Here is a 14,927-nt window from a genome sequence, read left to right on the forward strand (position 1 = left end):
ACAGACGATAGAATGGACCTCCAGGTATAGCACACGCGTTTAACCACTTGGTTCGGTCGCTTCTGTGGTCAGGGGTACGGGTGTAAAATTGGACACATATACGCGGATCGACCTTCTGTACGCATATCAAGGGTGCACTTCATATTGGTATTTTAATCTTCGTCTAACTTTGAAGGAAATGCTAAAACCTTTACATTTATTTATTTATTTAATAGGAGAAATATCCGTTCTTTGAACGGAAAGAATAGGTTTATATTATTTGAGAAATATTTGGAAGGCTTTTTTAAACTTCTTTCAATCAGAGTGAACTGATGAAAACTAAGCTCGACTCAAGTGGTATGTTCAAAAGTCATTTCAAAGGGTTTCGCCGTCTTCCCGCAATGAGACTGGGCACGTTGATGTCAGTTTTATATCTTGAGGAAACAATTATAGAAATTGACGTCTTTCCCCGTAAAAATGTAATTAAAAAAAAAAAAAAAAACGTTGTAGCATGTGTCCACTTATTTTTAAGTAGGAATCTACATACAAAACTTAATCGTCCTAACGTTAGAGATTCAATTCGTTGACAAATTTTGACTTCACTCCCTTTCGATACGCATTTTACTGAAACTGACATCATAAAAGCTCGGTTCGAGCTATCCTAATTATATTCTATAAAGAAATCATTTCAAGTTTTTCCATGATGATGGGACGGCATTTTATTCGAATGTGAAGAAAATGTATGTAGGAATTGTCCCTTAACCTCCTTACAAGCGGAACTTTTAGAACATTACAATTTATATATATCTACTAATTTTAAATTAGAAATGTATGATCGAGTTTTATATCCTTAACTTTAAGGTCTCCTGAGATACTTTACTTTTTGGCTTAAATTTTGAACTTCCCTTTCTTATGCATTTTCGACGAAAGCAACATGATAAAATCACTGCTAAAGGACAATCTTAATTACGTTCAACAATTAAAATCGAACGGTTCACAGTTTTCCATGATGATAAGAGAAATAGCGCTGATATCAATATGAATAAAGTAATTGTGCAAATGCTCCTTACCCTTCCTTAAAAGTGAAATATTGAAAAATGCTAGGATATATATATATATAATATGTCCACTTATTTTTAATAAGAAGTATGTATACAGAGTTTCATATTCCTAATTTGAGAGGATGTGAGGTACTCTATTTTAGCGTAGATTTTAAACCTCTTTCGCCCCTTAGTATACCCGTCTTAATGAAAGCAAAGAATCCAGGTCATGGACAGTACTCAGATATTCTCATCACTTGCAGGCAAGGTCGATTTCGTTCTTGTTATACACTAGTTGAAATGCCCGTTCTTGGCACAAGAAGATTAGATTTGTGGAAAATATTTGAAAGGCATATTTAAGCACTCTTCTTCCTCTTACGATACATATATGAATCAAGTGAAATGAGAAAAAACAAAAGTCGATCCAAGTCACAAATTAATTTTAAATTGTTTAAGTATTTTCTGTCTGGCTATTTTATAAATAGTAAATGGGAAAGTAAAATATTATAAAATTTGATATTTTTCCTCTCCGCAAAATCGAAATTTTTGAAGGTGCTGTGACTGGCATCAATTTGCTCATATACCGAGTTTGAACTGTCTATCTTAAGGGTTCTAAGAACATTCTGACTTAAATTTTGATATTGTTATCAGTGTTGCGATTCAGATTTCCAAAACTTCCAATTCGTATACAGGGGAAAAAGTTGAAAGGATGAGATTAGAGAGGGTGATTCTTTCATAGAACGTATTCATGGGAAGCTGAATCTATTGGATAAAACTCCATCTCGATATCTCTTACCGTTTTTGCTCTACGGAAACCAATATTGAATGCGGAAGTAGTCGTAAATACAACCACTTCCGGTTTTGACACCCTCAATCGATTGCAGAAGACCGTGTGTCGTTATATATTACTATGTTTGTTCTATAGTGATAAATGTTGAAACCAGATTTTGTTAATTTGATCCAATTCCGGCTTGAATAGAGGGTTAATGGAGAAGGCGGAACCTATTCTTGGAAAGCTATATTACCACAAACAAGCATTGATTCTTTGAACAACCAAAAAAATACCACATTCACATTCGCGTCAACTACGTCAAGCCACTTGTATACATATGATCATATATAGCACGATCGAAACACGTGACGATTGAGACGATGAAATCACTACAAAGTATTAAAATGGAATTATTTAGTTTAACTTCCTACGTTTATGTTTTTAAGGCTAAAGATGACGGATAATTAATGAGAGTAAAAGGAAAGGAAATTAAATTTTTGTCCATTTAATTAAATTTATTATTTTTGTCCATTTTTTACACATTACTTGCAGAGACTATTCGGAGTAAATGTTTTATTTTAGTATTTCTTTTAAGTTTAGTCAGATAGACCTATTAATTAAAATTTCAAATATTTTTAAGTTTCCCATTTTGGTCATGATAATGGTGAGAAATGAAGTTTTCTCTTTTTCATTTTTTTTTTACATTTTTTAAAGACATAATTCTGAATTATTTGGAAATATTCAAACAAATTAGAATGAAGAGGATTATACTAAAGAACATTATTATAATAAAACAGTGCTGTTTAACGAATTGACAGAATCGTGGTTTTCTATATATATATATATATATATATATATATATATATAAAGGTTAATGTAGGGTATGGAATTTGAACTGATGATCGTGGAAAAAGTAAAGTAGCAAGGGAGGACGCACTAACCAACTACTCTACGCAGGTAAGTTAAGATTCGTTAACTTCGTAGACGTATATAAGGAAATCACTAACTAATAATACCTGATCGCTTGTGAGCTTGGATCGAACTAGGGACCCAAGCACCGGAGGTAAACGCTCTACCACTGAGCCACCGCGCTCCCAAAAAGGTATCCTGGTTTCGCGCCCACCCGGGTACATTTTTGGGGGCGCGGTGGCTCAGTGGTAGAGCGTTCACCTCCGGTGCGTGTGGTCCCTGGTTCGATCCCAGCTCGTGCCGTGTGGACTTTGTGGTGGACAAACACTGTGCTCGTGGGTTATCCCGTTTCCTCCCACTTTCTTCATTCCACCAATTCGTTCATTTCCCATCATCACCGTCTCCTTTAGCCTAACCGGCAAAACCATGGGGCGTAAAACTTAAAGGTTTCATGTCACATAGTTTGTGCCTTAATTCTATTTAGTTCAGTGGCGGCCGGTGGATTGCGGTTTCGGGTGTTGCAGTACGAACGATAAGAGACAGAAGATATAAAGTTGACTCATTGACTAATCAGCATAACTTTAGATGCAAATGCTATGTGACACGTTAAATTAAATAAAATTCTGTTTTTTAAAAATAAAAAATGCAGAACATTTTATCCGATTAATCACCTTAATTAATTAGTAAGTTCATTATCCTCTCTTTGATTGGAGCAAATCTGTCTAATACATGCTGGTTGAACTCTGGTATTCTTATTGTCAGGTCTTTTTCGATGGAAAGCATAACCAATGGCGATACCCTTTCTTGGGACATTCAATTCCTTGAAAGTGTCAATTCTTTATCATGTGGAGAAAAACTTTTCGTCTTTTGCTGACGTCATAGGTACAGTTAATATTAATTTCAGAAGCTTTGTAGATTCACTAAATATTTTTTCTAGATTATTGCGAACGATTCATTCTAGCAAACTCAGTCCCTGACAGTGATCCGAATTCCTCTTCAGCGTTGACTGAAGAGAGTTCGTAGCATAGATTAGTGTTATAAAAAATGTACATTGAACACACTATATTCACAGTTTATCTAGGAAAATTTAAAATAAATTGAGAAAATGTATCTAGTGCAAACAACATTACTGCCATAAGATATCCTGTAAATTTAAACTGAATTTTTTTTTCTTCGAACACTCCTCTGAATTGCCCTTTGCTTGTTTTGTCTAAGCCTTAATTGCAAGTTTTTCCTCAGTTGAAAGCTGGTCAATGTTTTTTGTAAGTTATTTACAGAAATCATGGTATACAATTCATTCAGAATTTGTAGGTTATTTACAGAATAAAGCACACACAATAAAATTAAATCTAATAATTAAAAACCAAAACACCTGATACAAAAGAGGTACTGGTATATGAATTCGAATGTGACATATTCATACATCAACACACACACATGTGCGTAAAAGAAAAAACTACATTCCAAATCATCCGTCTTGGTTGTTACGCAACGCACGATGAACACAATATACTTCCACATGAGGCGAAACAACGCTTATCAATGTCATGTGTTCTGGAAAGGAAACCTCGAAACCCGCCAGATGTAGGATCAGCATGTAACAGAAGCTAAAAATCAAAGAACATCAAAACAAACAGCATTGCCAGTTCTACACCCAGAAATGTTTGTCATGAGGGGTCCAAAGTATTTAAGGGGGTCCAATACGTCTATGCAATGTCGAACCTGTCTTATTCTGCACCCGAGAAAACGATAAGTAATTAATTAGTGTCCCTATATTTTTTAGGAAAAATGATAGAACGATTATTTTATAAGAAAAGAAAGAGTACATGATGAGGCGTAAAATAAAATATTTAGCCTACATCAATCGTTTCTCTGTTAAACAAGTATAGTTCGTTAGGAAAGTCTACAAATGTTAGTCAAGTTTCGAAATTTTTGGAAGGTCCGGACCCGGTGGAGCCTCCTAGTGGCTACGCCTCTGAGCATTGCTAACTAGTCCCAAATTCAATGTGGCGTTCCCCATCATACAGTTTAATATGGAAATTATCAAGAGTATAAAATATACTTATTTTATAAAAGAAATATGTATATACTAAAATACTATCCACAGAAGTGGGGGGGGGGGCGATTCTACATACTGACTTATTAATATTTGGTTTACAAATTACTGTAGAAGAAGCCTTCATTATCAATATAAGCTAAGAATTAACTTGTAAATGCGGGGTCTACTTTCATTTGTTTTCTGCTCTACTAGATATTTTCTTTCTTATTTTGTAATTCTGCAATCACTTTTTAAAATTGTCATTATATTGATTTGCTTCAGTATGGTCCCGTAATTTTAAATCATGAATGCATAAAAACAAATTCCATTTGTTAATTGCTAGTGAAATAAAATTCAGAAATCTTATTTAGCGCGAAAAACCTTCTCGTTCACTGGAAACCATGCTGTGTTGCAGAAGCACTGCAACGACCAGTCCCTTTAACTTCTGAGATAGGGGAAAGGAGACTTAACATTCGCTCCAATTGCCGCGCTGAAAGAATCTGGTCGTTGTATGCTCGCTGCAACGCAATATAAATTAGAGACTCTGTGACGGATTATTTTTTGCTTTTTAAAACGTATTAACGGAACGGACAGTTACAGAAATAAAATATGTGTTATTTAAAGTGTATATATGCAAGTATTAGAAAGTATTTTTTTCTGTTCTTTACTACTATTGATAATATTTTTTTTTCTTGAAATACTTTGGTCGTTGCGCAACGCTGCAACACTAACATTAGCCGCCACTGATTTAGTTGTTCTTTTAAGTGTAAAATGTTTAGTACCTACCGTATGATAATTGGAGTTGTGCTATATGTATAGCAGCTAACATTATGAGAGATTTAGGTAGCATTTCTAATTAAACATAATATTCCCCCTCTGTTTGTAAATTTCATTGAGCATTTGGTATGGTTACGAAAGTAGAACTTAGGATTTGGCGACGAAAGTTTCAGAGATTTCTTTTTTAATTATAAGTTGCTTATTTCTTAATTTTCTATTGAAATATATTTTGTAAATATGTTTTTCTATATTTCTGCATATTTTGAAGGAAACGTGTGACTTTTCTGTCATAACAAAAGAGTTATTTCTATTTGTCAGGCATGTGCAAGTTGGAACACGTGGTGGACCAATCACAGAGGACTTTACTGGCGTCGAGTGCCGTACGAGACCATGTATAAAATTTCCACAAGAATTGAGTAGCTATATTCAATGGAGAATCTCATTCTCGTACACTAGCCTCACGTTAAAACCGTTTTGTCAGTTACCAAAAATATTTACTTACTAAAGAAAAATATAAAAATCTTACTCATGACGAGTTTTGAAGCACAAAGTTGAGTGGGAAGGGGTGGTGCTGGAGAGAAATACTAGCTTCTGGATTGTTTTCTCATGTTGTAAATCTCTAATGTGTGTTCAAGGGTTGCAGTTTCAATTCAGTTTTAAATATTAGGTAATGTATGGTTTAAATAGGGTCTAATGGGTCAGAGAAGCCGGATGAAAGGAATCAAAGGGGCGGAGCCGGCACGAGGACCGGTTGTTGCACGTGGCTGATTTATGTAATTTCTAAAGACATGGGACGAATTTGGACACAAATGTATACATATAAGACAAAAAATTGAAAAACTGTATATTGGTGTCTTTTGTCCACCCCCGTCCTTGAAAAAAACTTCAGCCGACGTTACTGTCATCATGTTGTTTACTTACTGAATTGTATTGTGTTTTGCACAATAAATACTTGTTTATTTTATGTAATACTTACAATCTGTTTTACATTTAGTGCGGCTCTTGATTTGCGACAGCAAAACATATTCATGTTCAGCATAATCAGTTCCCATTGTCAAATAAAGACAGTGAGGGGAATCTAATAATTCACCTGCACATTAAGAGTTGGAAGAATATCCTGCGAAATTCCTGAACTGTGGAAAGCACCATTAGACCTTCAATTGTCAAAGCAGTTATTAGCTCAGCCGGTAGAGTGCTGACTTTCTATTCCAAAGGTTGCGAGTTCGAGTCTAGGTCAGATAAGTAGGTTTTCTTTTTCTGATTTAATTCTTGAAATTGAAATATTTCTGTCTCTACTTTATGTCATAATTCTGGATAGAGGTGTTTACATGTTGAAATAAATGTACTAGAACATAAGAAAAGAAAGATAAATTACATATTATATTATCAGCTTTCTAGGATGTTTCTAAAACTTTAGATTTCTAGATCTCCCTTTCGCTCTCTTATGTGAGTTTTAACTAGAGATGCAAAAAAGCCGGGAAAAAAACGAGAATTTTGGAAATTTTGGCTTTTTTCATTTTCATGATTTTTCTATCTAAATAACTTTCTTATAGTATATTCTATAATTAGATAAGAATTCCATGACCTAAATGCCATTATTTCGCTCTGAAATTCACCATCAAGATGGATGGAGCACATGTTTTACGAATTAAAGCTAACATAAAGAATGTAGTATTTGAGGGCAATTTTAGAGGCTATTTAACTTTTGAGTTATCGACATTTTTTTCTTCTCTAGATCATTATAGTTTGTCATCCGTGTTTCATTTCTAAGAGCTTAGTACTCTAGCTTCTAGCGCAAAAGTTAGGAACCCGGACAAATCTGCCAATTACCAAATCTGCCAAACGCGAAAATGACTAAATGCGCCAATCGCGAGAATGGACAAATCTGCCAATTGACAAATCCGCCAATTACCAAACCTGCCAATTACCAAATCTGCCAAACGCGAAAATGACCAAATGCGCCAATCGTGAGAATGGACAAATGAGCCAATTACCAAATCTGCCAATTGACAAATCCGCCAATTACCAAATCTGCCAATTGACAAATCCGCCAATTACCAAACCTGCCAATTACCAAATCTGCCAATTACCAAATGCGCCAAACGCGAAAATGACCAAATGCGCCAATCGTGAAAATGGACAAATCTTCCAATTGACAATTCTGCCAAACGAAAAACGCCCAACTCTGTTTGTATTATAATCAAATAACTGGATAATCTAGTAAAAATCATACAGAAAGAATGTATTTATGAATAACAAGCAAGAAACTAAGAGTAATTAATAGAAAGTAATCAAATCATCGCCGAAATATTTGAGGATTTGAACTAGGTAACCATTTACAATAGCATTAACATTTACTTATTAGGGGAGACCGGGGCTGGTTGACGAACTGCATATAACTCCTTCATTAATTAACATAATGTGCTGTTGCTGTTGTCATAAAAGAGCGACCTATGGATACAGCTGCCACCTTTATATGGAATTTGTAACTTGCGGATTATGATGTCTATTAGATAAAGAGTGTTTTTGCCACACTGAAGTATTTTTTGCAGTTCTCTGTTACATCACAGAATCGTAACTACTTGGAGTACAGAGGTAAGTAATATAGCATTAGTTAGATCTAAACTTTGTTTTTATGGATATTCAAACAATAAAACGTAAATGCCAAACAATTACTGAGTAATTACGACTTTGTTGCACAAAATGGGCTTGGGGTTAGTTGGCGTATAGCATTTGGGGTTGGTTGGCAAGTGCGCCAAACAACCTCGTGTAAAATTTTATTTCATTTTATTTCTATTGTTACATTGTTTGTTTTATTGTTATGTAGTTTACAATTCTACCAATCTTTTACTTCAATGTTATAGAATAGCATGCACGTATTGGATTGTTGTCAAAATTTAGAAATCGAGATAAAACTGTATGCCGGACTCTGAATTTTCTGAATAGGCCTAATTCTCAGGATCAAGAATATTTTGCATGTGCTCTTTTGTTACAAAAATAGAGGCCTAGCTATTGCTTTTTCTTTCTTTGTGGAAAGTAGGAAATAAACTGCATTTCTCGATAATTCAGCTAAAACATATCTTAGTTTCTCTTAGCTACTTTGTGAACAGCGGGAAATAAACTACCTTTCTTGATAGTTCAGTTATTTTAATTACATTTTGAAATAATATGAAGAATTAACCTACACCAAATCATATTGAAACTGATGTGGTTTGATAATCTTGTAGCTTTCAATGTCATGACAACCAAGCTAGAATGAAAGAAAGAAGTTTTCATATTTTATAATGCTGATTCTTTTAAATGTTGTGAATAAAAGTAATTTCAAACTTCAAATAGCCTACTTCATTGCAATATATATAATAGAATTTAGAAAAGCAACGTTTATTTCTAATAAAACCAATTTCTGTTTGTGTTTTGCTATATTTAAAAAGAATGCCAACTAGCCCCACAATATCAGCCAACCAGACCCTTAGTAGGGGTCGGTTGGCATACTCCGTTTTAAAAGAAAGAAAAATTATTTCTCGAAAACCGTAAGCAACAAAACAAAAAAAAAAATGGAATTTATTAGAGGAAACATTGGTCTGTTCGTACACATCCATTACATTGTAATATAGTGCACAATCTGCTCATAAAAAAATAAAGAATGAAAAGTTCGCCAACCAACCCCGGTCTCCCCTATATGTTTAAAAAGTTGGTTATTTTGTGAAAACCGGAGAGACATATGATGTAAAAGTTCAATAAATCGTACATGCTCTAAGGCAATGAGAGATAATTTGCTTGTAATTATGTGTTAATTTTGATGAATTTATAACTGTTAAAAATGAATGTTTTTGTTATTTGCTGAAGTGATTGGCCACTTTCTGCACTGAGGTTATATTTTGGGGCGCCCGACTTCTTGGACATTACTAGTGATGGGCAGTGGGAATATTCCCGGGTTTTTCCCTGGCCTATAAATTCCCGGGAAGGAATTTATTTCCATTTCTTTACTTTATCGTCCAAATTATAAGAACCGTATGACTAATTATATTATTTTAATATATTATGATTTACTTCTAGATTTTTAAAGAATTTGGAGGTTAAAAAATTTTATTTTTTTATTATTTTTTTGACTGTATTTGACATAACTAATAATATGAGATTTTAAGTACCATTTCCATTTGCACTAAAACGTAGGGTAATTGTTTATTATTGGGGGCCCAAAACTAGCAAAAAGTAGGACGATTTACGGAACAAATGAGTTGATAGTGGTGTTCAAGTAGTCAAGAAAGTATTGAACACAATTTTGTTTAGGGCAGTAGAGGATTTGTACAAACCGTAAAGGTAAGTGGAAGTGATTTATGTGAGAAAAGAAAATGAATTGTTGGTAACGAAGATAGAAAACAACGTGCTCTGCGGGGCTCTACCCCGCCTTCACTCGCTAACTCTCGCTCGGCAATGATGTCTGAATTTAATGTTGGTAACGTAATTTAACGTATGAAACCATAAAACAACCGCATCGGAATAGAATATCGCAAAAAAGTAGGTGCAAAATCTAGACCCACCAAAGTAAACAATAGCCAAAAGTAGCAAAGTACTAATTTACAAATGATGAAAAGAATCCATTTTGTAAAGTAATGTAGAATTATGTAGAAATAGAGATGAAGTACTATTAATAAACCCTGAACCACCGTTAGTAATAGACGTCGGTCTGTCTCCTGTCTCTGACTCGAATTTCTGAAGACGTACTTGGACTTCTCTTACATGTGAATTAAAGCATGAAATTTCGAGAAATGGGCAGGAAAAAAGGTCGTGTATGGCAATATTACATGCAAAATTATAAAGATAAGAAAGTATCTTGCAAGCGCAAATGTTGACAAAATGGTGGGACATGTGTCTTCTGGCAGTTACCCAACCTATTTGTTTATAACACTTAAAAATTTAATATGTTTATATCAGTAGTAGAGTCAAGTTCACATAATCCACTTACATGTAAATTTAAACTTTTTAGCGGTTTAAAAGTATGTGGACTTACTATACCATTTTTGAAACATATTTACTTTCGTAGAACATATTGTAAATAAATATAGATTTATGCGTAGTCTCTAAATATAATAAAATAACATAACATCGTTCAGAATATACATTTTAAAGACTCCTCTGAGGACAAGAGTAATAATATACTGTGATATAAAAACGAATTTAACTTTGAAATCATAATATAGTAATAGAATGCAATTTTATTTGTGATGTAGATAAATTCCCGGAAAATTCCCATTTTGGGAAATCTTTCCAAGAATATTCCCAGGGAATATTCCGGAAAATATCTTTCCGGGAATGTACCCATCACTAGACATTATCATATATACATGTTACAGTTGGCAATACTTTTTAAAATGACGCAGTTGCAAGAAATTTATAAAGCGATCGTTGCTTGTTTTCGCACCTTTCATACTTGACCAACAGTTTTTGGTAGTTGTGATTACCACATATTCTCCTAATTTCACGACTTTTAGCAGTATTGCCAACTTTAACATTCATTATCATATCTCCTAAACGGTGTAAAATATCAAATTGCTGTAAACGGCATTATGGTCATTACATCTTTTGAAAATAATCTACGTAATTATATGTGATACTTATCTCAGCTCTTTTTCGAAATAAAGCCCTTTGCAAGAAGTCAAGTTTTGAATTCCTTGTAGCTTTTTTCTTCTGTTTGATAGAAGTACATCATATGCTGACCCTAGTATTCGACACTAAGGTGCTTTCGATGTGCGATGCACCACCCGTCTCACTTGCGTCATCACTGTTATAGAGACCTCCAAAATTGGGATGTTTCTGGATTTTTGTGATATTATAGCATAATTAGTTTGCAACACTGAACAATAAAAGTGATATTGTTTGTTTTCGATTTGTATGCAGACTTAAAATTTGTAATAACTTAACGTAGTGCTATTCAAAAAATACAACTTTGTGTTGAGTTGGCAACACTTTACATTCGGTGATATTAACCAATACGTGGCTAGGTGTCCCCTTTCCTACAGTTGCTTCATGCAAGGTTTCGCTTCCTTCCCTCTTTTTGTTTTTCTCTAATCACAATGGGAGAAACGTCGAGAGGAAACACCTTGGCATATTTCTTCCTCGTTGGCAGCAACACGGTCGCATTACTAGGTGAAAGTCAGATGGTGCGAGGGTGTTTCCTCTCGACGTTTCTCCCATTGTGCGCTTGTTTCAATGGAGGCACAACCAACCCCTATTTCCATGTCAAATTTTGCAGATGAACCTCGTTGGAGATATTCATGATACGCCACTGGTGTCGCTACTGTTTTTACTGCATTCTACACATACGATTTGGTAGTTCAATTTTTTGTTTGACGGCTCTATGTGCATTATTAGCTGAGATAAAGGTCTGCTACGGGTAGTCAGATACAAATCTGCAACAACGCCTCTAGCGGTTAAATGGGAAGGGATATAACAAAGTTTGTCCTCTAAATGTTGCATGATATTTGATGTCATTTTGAACGATTTCAACAGTTATACCACTTTCCATTGCAAATTTCGAAGTTGCCCCTGTTGGAGTTATTCACGAAAAGCCACTGGTCTCGCTACTATTTTTATTGCATTCTACACATACGATTTGGTGAACCAATTTTTTGTTTGAAGGCTCTACGTGCAGTATTAGTTGGATATAGGCCTGGTACGTTCTTATTGAATCACCCTATATATATGAGGCGTATAGTTTCTAAATCCGCCATCTCCTTCATAAACGGTTTCGAGAAAAACAGAAAAAACTGATAACTCAGAGATTATGTGAGATAAAATTTTCTTTTTAGAAATACTTTACTGCTTTCTGGACATTCATTATAACTACCAAATGACAAAAATCTCTCTCATTCCATTTCTCGGTTATTGCAGAAAGCAGTTTGGAGATGGCGGATTTTGTAAACAACTTTTGGAGATGGAGGACTTTGAAACAAACGCACCTAAGTTATTTTTGGGGTTTATTTGCTTCCAAATCATTACTATTAAACTTTCGGATAACTATTTCAGAACAGAACAGTAGATGGAGATAAACTGAATCTAAACAACGATATTAACTTGTTGGGTGACATTATAATGTGCACAAACAAGGAAAAAAATGAAGCTCTAATCATAGTACGTTAGCTACATTTACGGGTCAAGTTCCGAAGTTCCCAGCCCGTTTAGAAATATCGTCTCCTAGCATAACATAAGCTAACTTAACCTCACCTCACTAACCTAATCTAACCTATTGGGACCTAACCTAACCTAACCTGACCTAACCTAACATAGCTTCACATAACAGGATGGGAACTTCGGAATAAATGCCACCTTTACCAACAAGAAAAGTATTGAAAGTGATCTTTACACTGTTGTCAGATATAGATCTCATTAGAATCATGTTCGGAACACTGGCATTCAGCCTAATCCTCATTTACACTTTCTTCTGTTGACGCAGTCAGTCTCTTTTCAGCATCAACTTAAATGGCTAAGTTTGAATTAGCACACCAATTCTCCCCGAAGTGTTTCGTTACGAGTTGAACAACATCTTGCAACTTTTTTCATTAACGTCGGTCTTCAATTCATAGCATAGCATAGAATAGAATCGAGATGGCGGGTTTACAAACACACTGCTGAGTGGAGATGGCGGATTTTGAAAAATACCCTGAACTTTAAAGCAGTAATTGAGGGTGGAGGTGGCGACATTTCAAACAACTCTTTTCATCATCATGTAGGGCATGGAAAGGAATACCAGTAAATCTACTTACCTCATTTTTTTTGAAAATTGGAGATGCGGATTTAGAAACTATACGCCTCATATATATATATATATATATATATATATATATATATATATATATATATATATATATATATATATATGCAAAATGGTGTCTAGTAGTAAACCAGAAGGAGACCCGCACGTTGAGAATTAGTCGACAACGTATGGAACCGGCAGGGCTAGCCACTTATGTCCTATCCGTACCTCCTAGTGGTGCAGACTGGTAACTTCCTGTCCACGGTGAAACTTACAGGTTTCTCTAATGATAGGAAGGCGAACACGGAGGGCTATCACCAACATGCCTGGTTGGCACGGTGATTTTTGCCAAATACCTTTAACTTGTTTAAACAATCATGATAGGACACAAGCCAAGACCTTCATTCTCCGAAAGCCGAATTGTGTCTGGGCAAGGCAACGTTCAGAATCACATGCAGGCAGAGGGTGCTAAGAATCCCCGGAGTTACGGACTAGGTTGCTATTTAAAACTGACCATGGCTACATACAATGCAAAATCCCTATCTTCAGAAGCAAGATTCCAGGAGCTGGAAGAAAAGCTACAGAAAGTCAACTGGGACATCGTCGGATTGAGCGAAGTAAGAAGAAAAGGAGAAGAATTAATCGAATTGAAGAAAAGACACTTATTCTCCTACAGAGGATCAGAATGTGGCAAGACTGTCGGAGTGGGATTTCTTATCAACGAAAAATTGAAAAACAGGGTCCTTGAGGTAGATAGTATATCTAGTCAAGTAGCAAGGCTTGTAGTCAAACTCTTCCAGAGATATACACTACAAGTGATTCAAGTGTATGCACCTACTACAAGCCATTCACAAGAGGAAGTGCAAGTGGAAATGGAAGATAGGTTGTTGTGGAAAAGAGTGTAAAAGACCTTCATCCAGCAGTGTATTGACAATGGTTGACTATGATTTTATATATATATATACAGTGAAATTTATAGAAACCGGAACTTGAATAAAACGGAAATCTGTCTATAACGGAAACTCCTCACAGTCCTTATCGCTGTCATTCCTTCTAGTAAAATTCGGACCCACCGCCTTCCGTTTTATACAAGTTTCACTATATGCATTAGCTAAAATGCTAGTTCTTCGCACAGTATGACGAAGTTTGTGAAAAATATTTGAATCCCCCAATTCCCCATATAATGCTCATTTCAAAGATTGATTACCCGGTTTATCTCGACTGAATCTATTCTTTGTTCATGTCATATTCACCGTGACTTTTTATTTTTAACTCCCCCATCACTTCCCATATCAGTGGAGGCAATATTTTACGGTAATGGCATTGGGAGTCACCATTCATCTCCGTGACCCCGAACACTAATATAAGAATTCGACACTAATACCATTCATTTTCGATTATTTGTATATGTGATCCCCCTGTGACCCTCTTGGGGATGATAGATGTATCTCACCCCTACAACATTTTGTCCTGGTTATAAGTAATATGTGTACAACGTTTCGTTAAAATTTCTCCGGGCGTTCCAGAGTTATGCTAGACAATATATAGATACATACAGACACACCTACATACACAATTTTTTTTTACATATCATCCTCCTGTGACCCTCTTAGGGATGAAAGGGGTATCTTTCGCCCATAGTGTTTGTTTTTACTGTAA

The 14,927-nt window shown here is 35.1% G+C and overlaps 1 protein-coding gene and 1 non-coding gene across 2 annotated transcripts; both read left to right on the plus strand.

The window, feature by feature from the left end:
• Positions 1-2,931: 2,931 nt before the first annotated feature.
• Positions 2,932-3,003, plus strand: TRNAR-CCG (transfer RNA arginine (anticodon CCG)). Its single transcript has one exon. It is a non-coding gene; the product is annotated as a tRNA-Arg (tRNA).
• Positions 3,004-13,645: 10,642 nt separating this feature from the next.
• LOC145669956 (protein CFDP2-like) lies at positions 13,646-14,173 on the plus strand. The gene has a single exon (XM_081738300.1). The coding sequence runs from the start codon at positions 13,646-13,648 to the stop codon at positions 14,171-14,173; it is 528 nt and encodes a 175-aa protein (XP_081594426.1).
• Positions 14,174-14,927: the final 754 nt, after the last annotated feature.

The sequence above is a fragment of the Thermobia domestica genome, chromosome 14, assembly GCF_964235325.1.
Source record: "Thermobia domestica chromosome 14, izTheDome1.hap1.1, whole genome shotgun sequence".
Taxonomy (NCBI): domain Eukaryota; kingdom Metazoa; phylum Arthropoda; class Insecta; order Zygentoma; family Lepismatidae; genus Thermobia; species Thermobia domestica.

Excerpts from the sequence above, each read along its gene's own strand:
- LOC145669956 (XM_081738300.1), top strand. The coding sequence starts at position 13,646 with ATGATAGGACACAAGCCAAGACCTTCATTCTCCGAAAGCCGAATTGTG.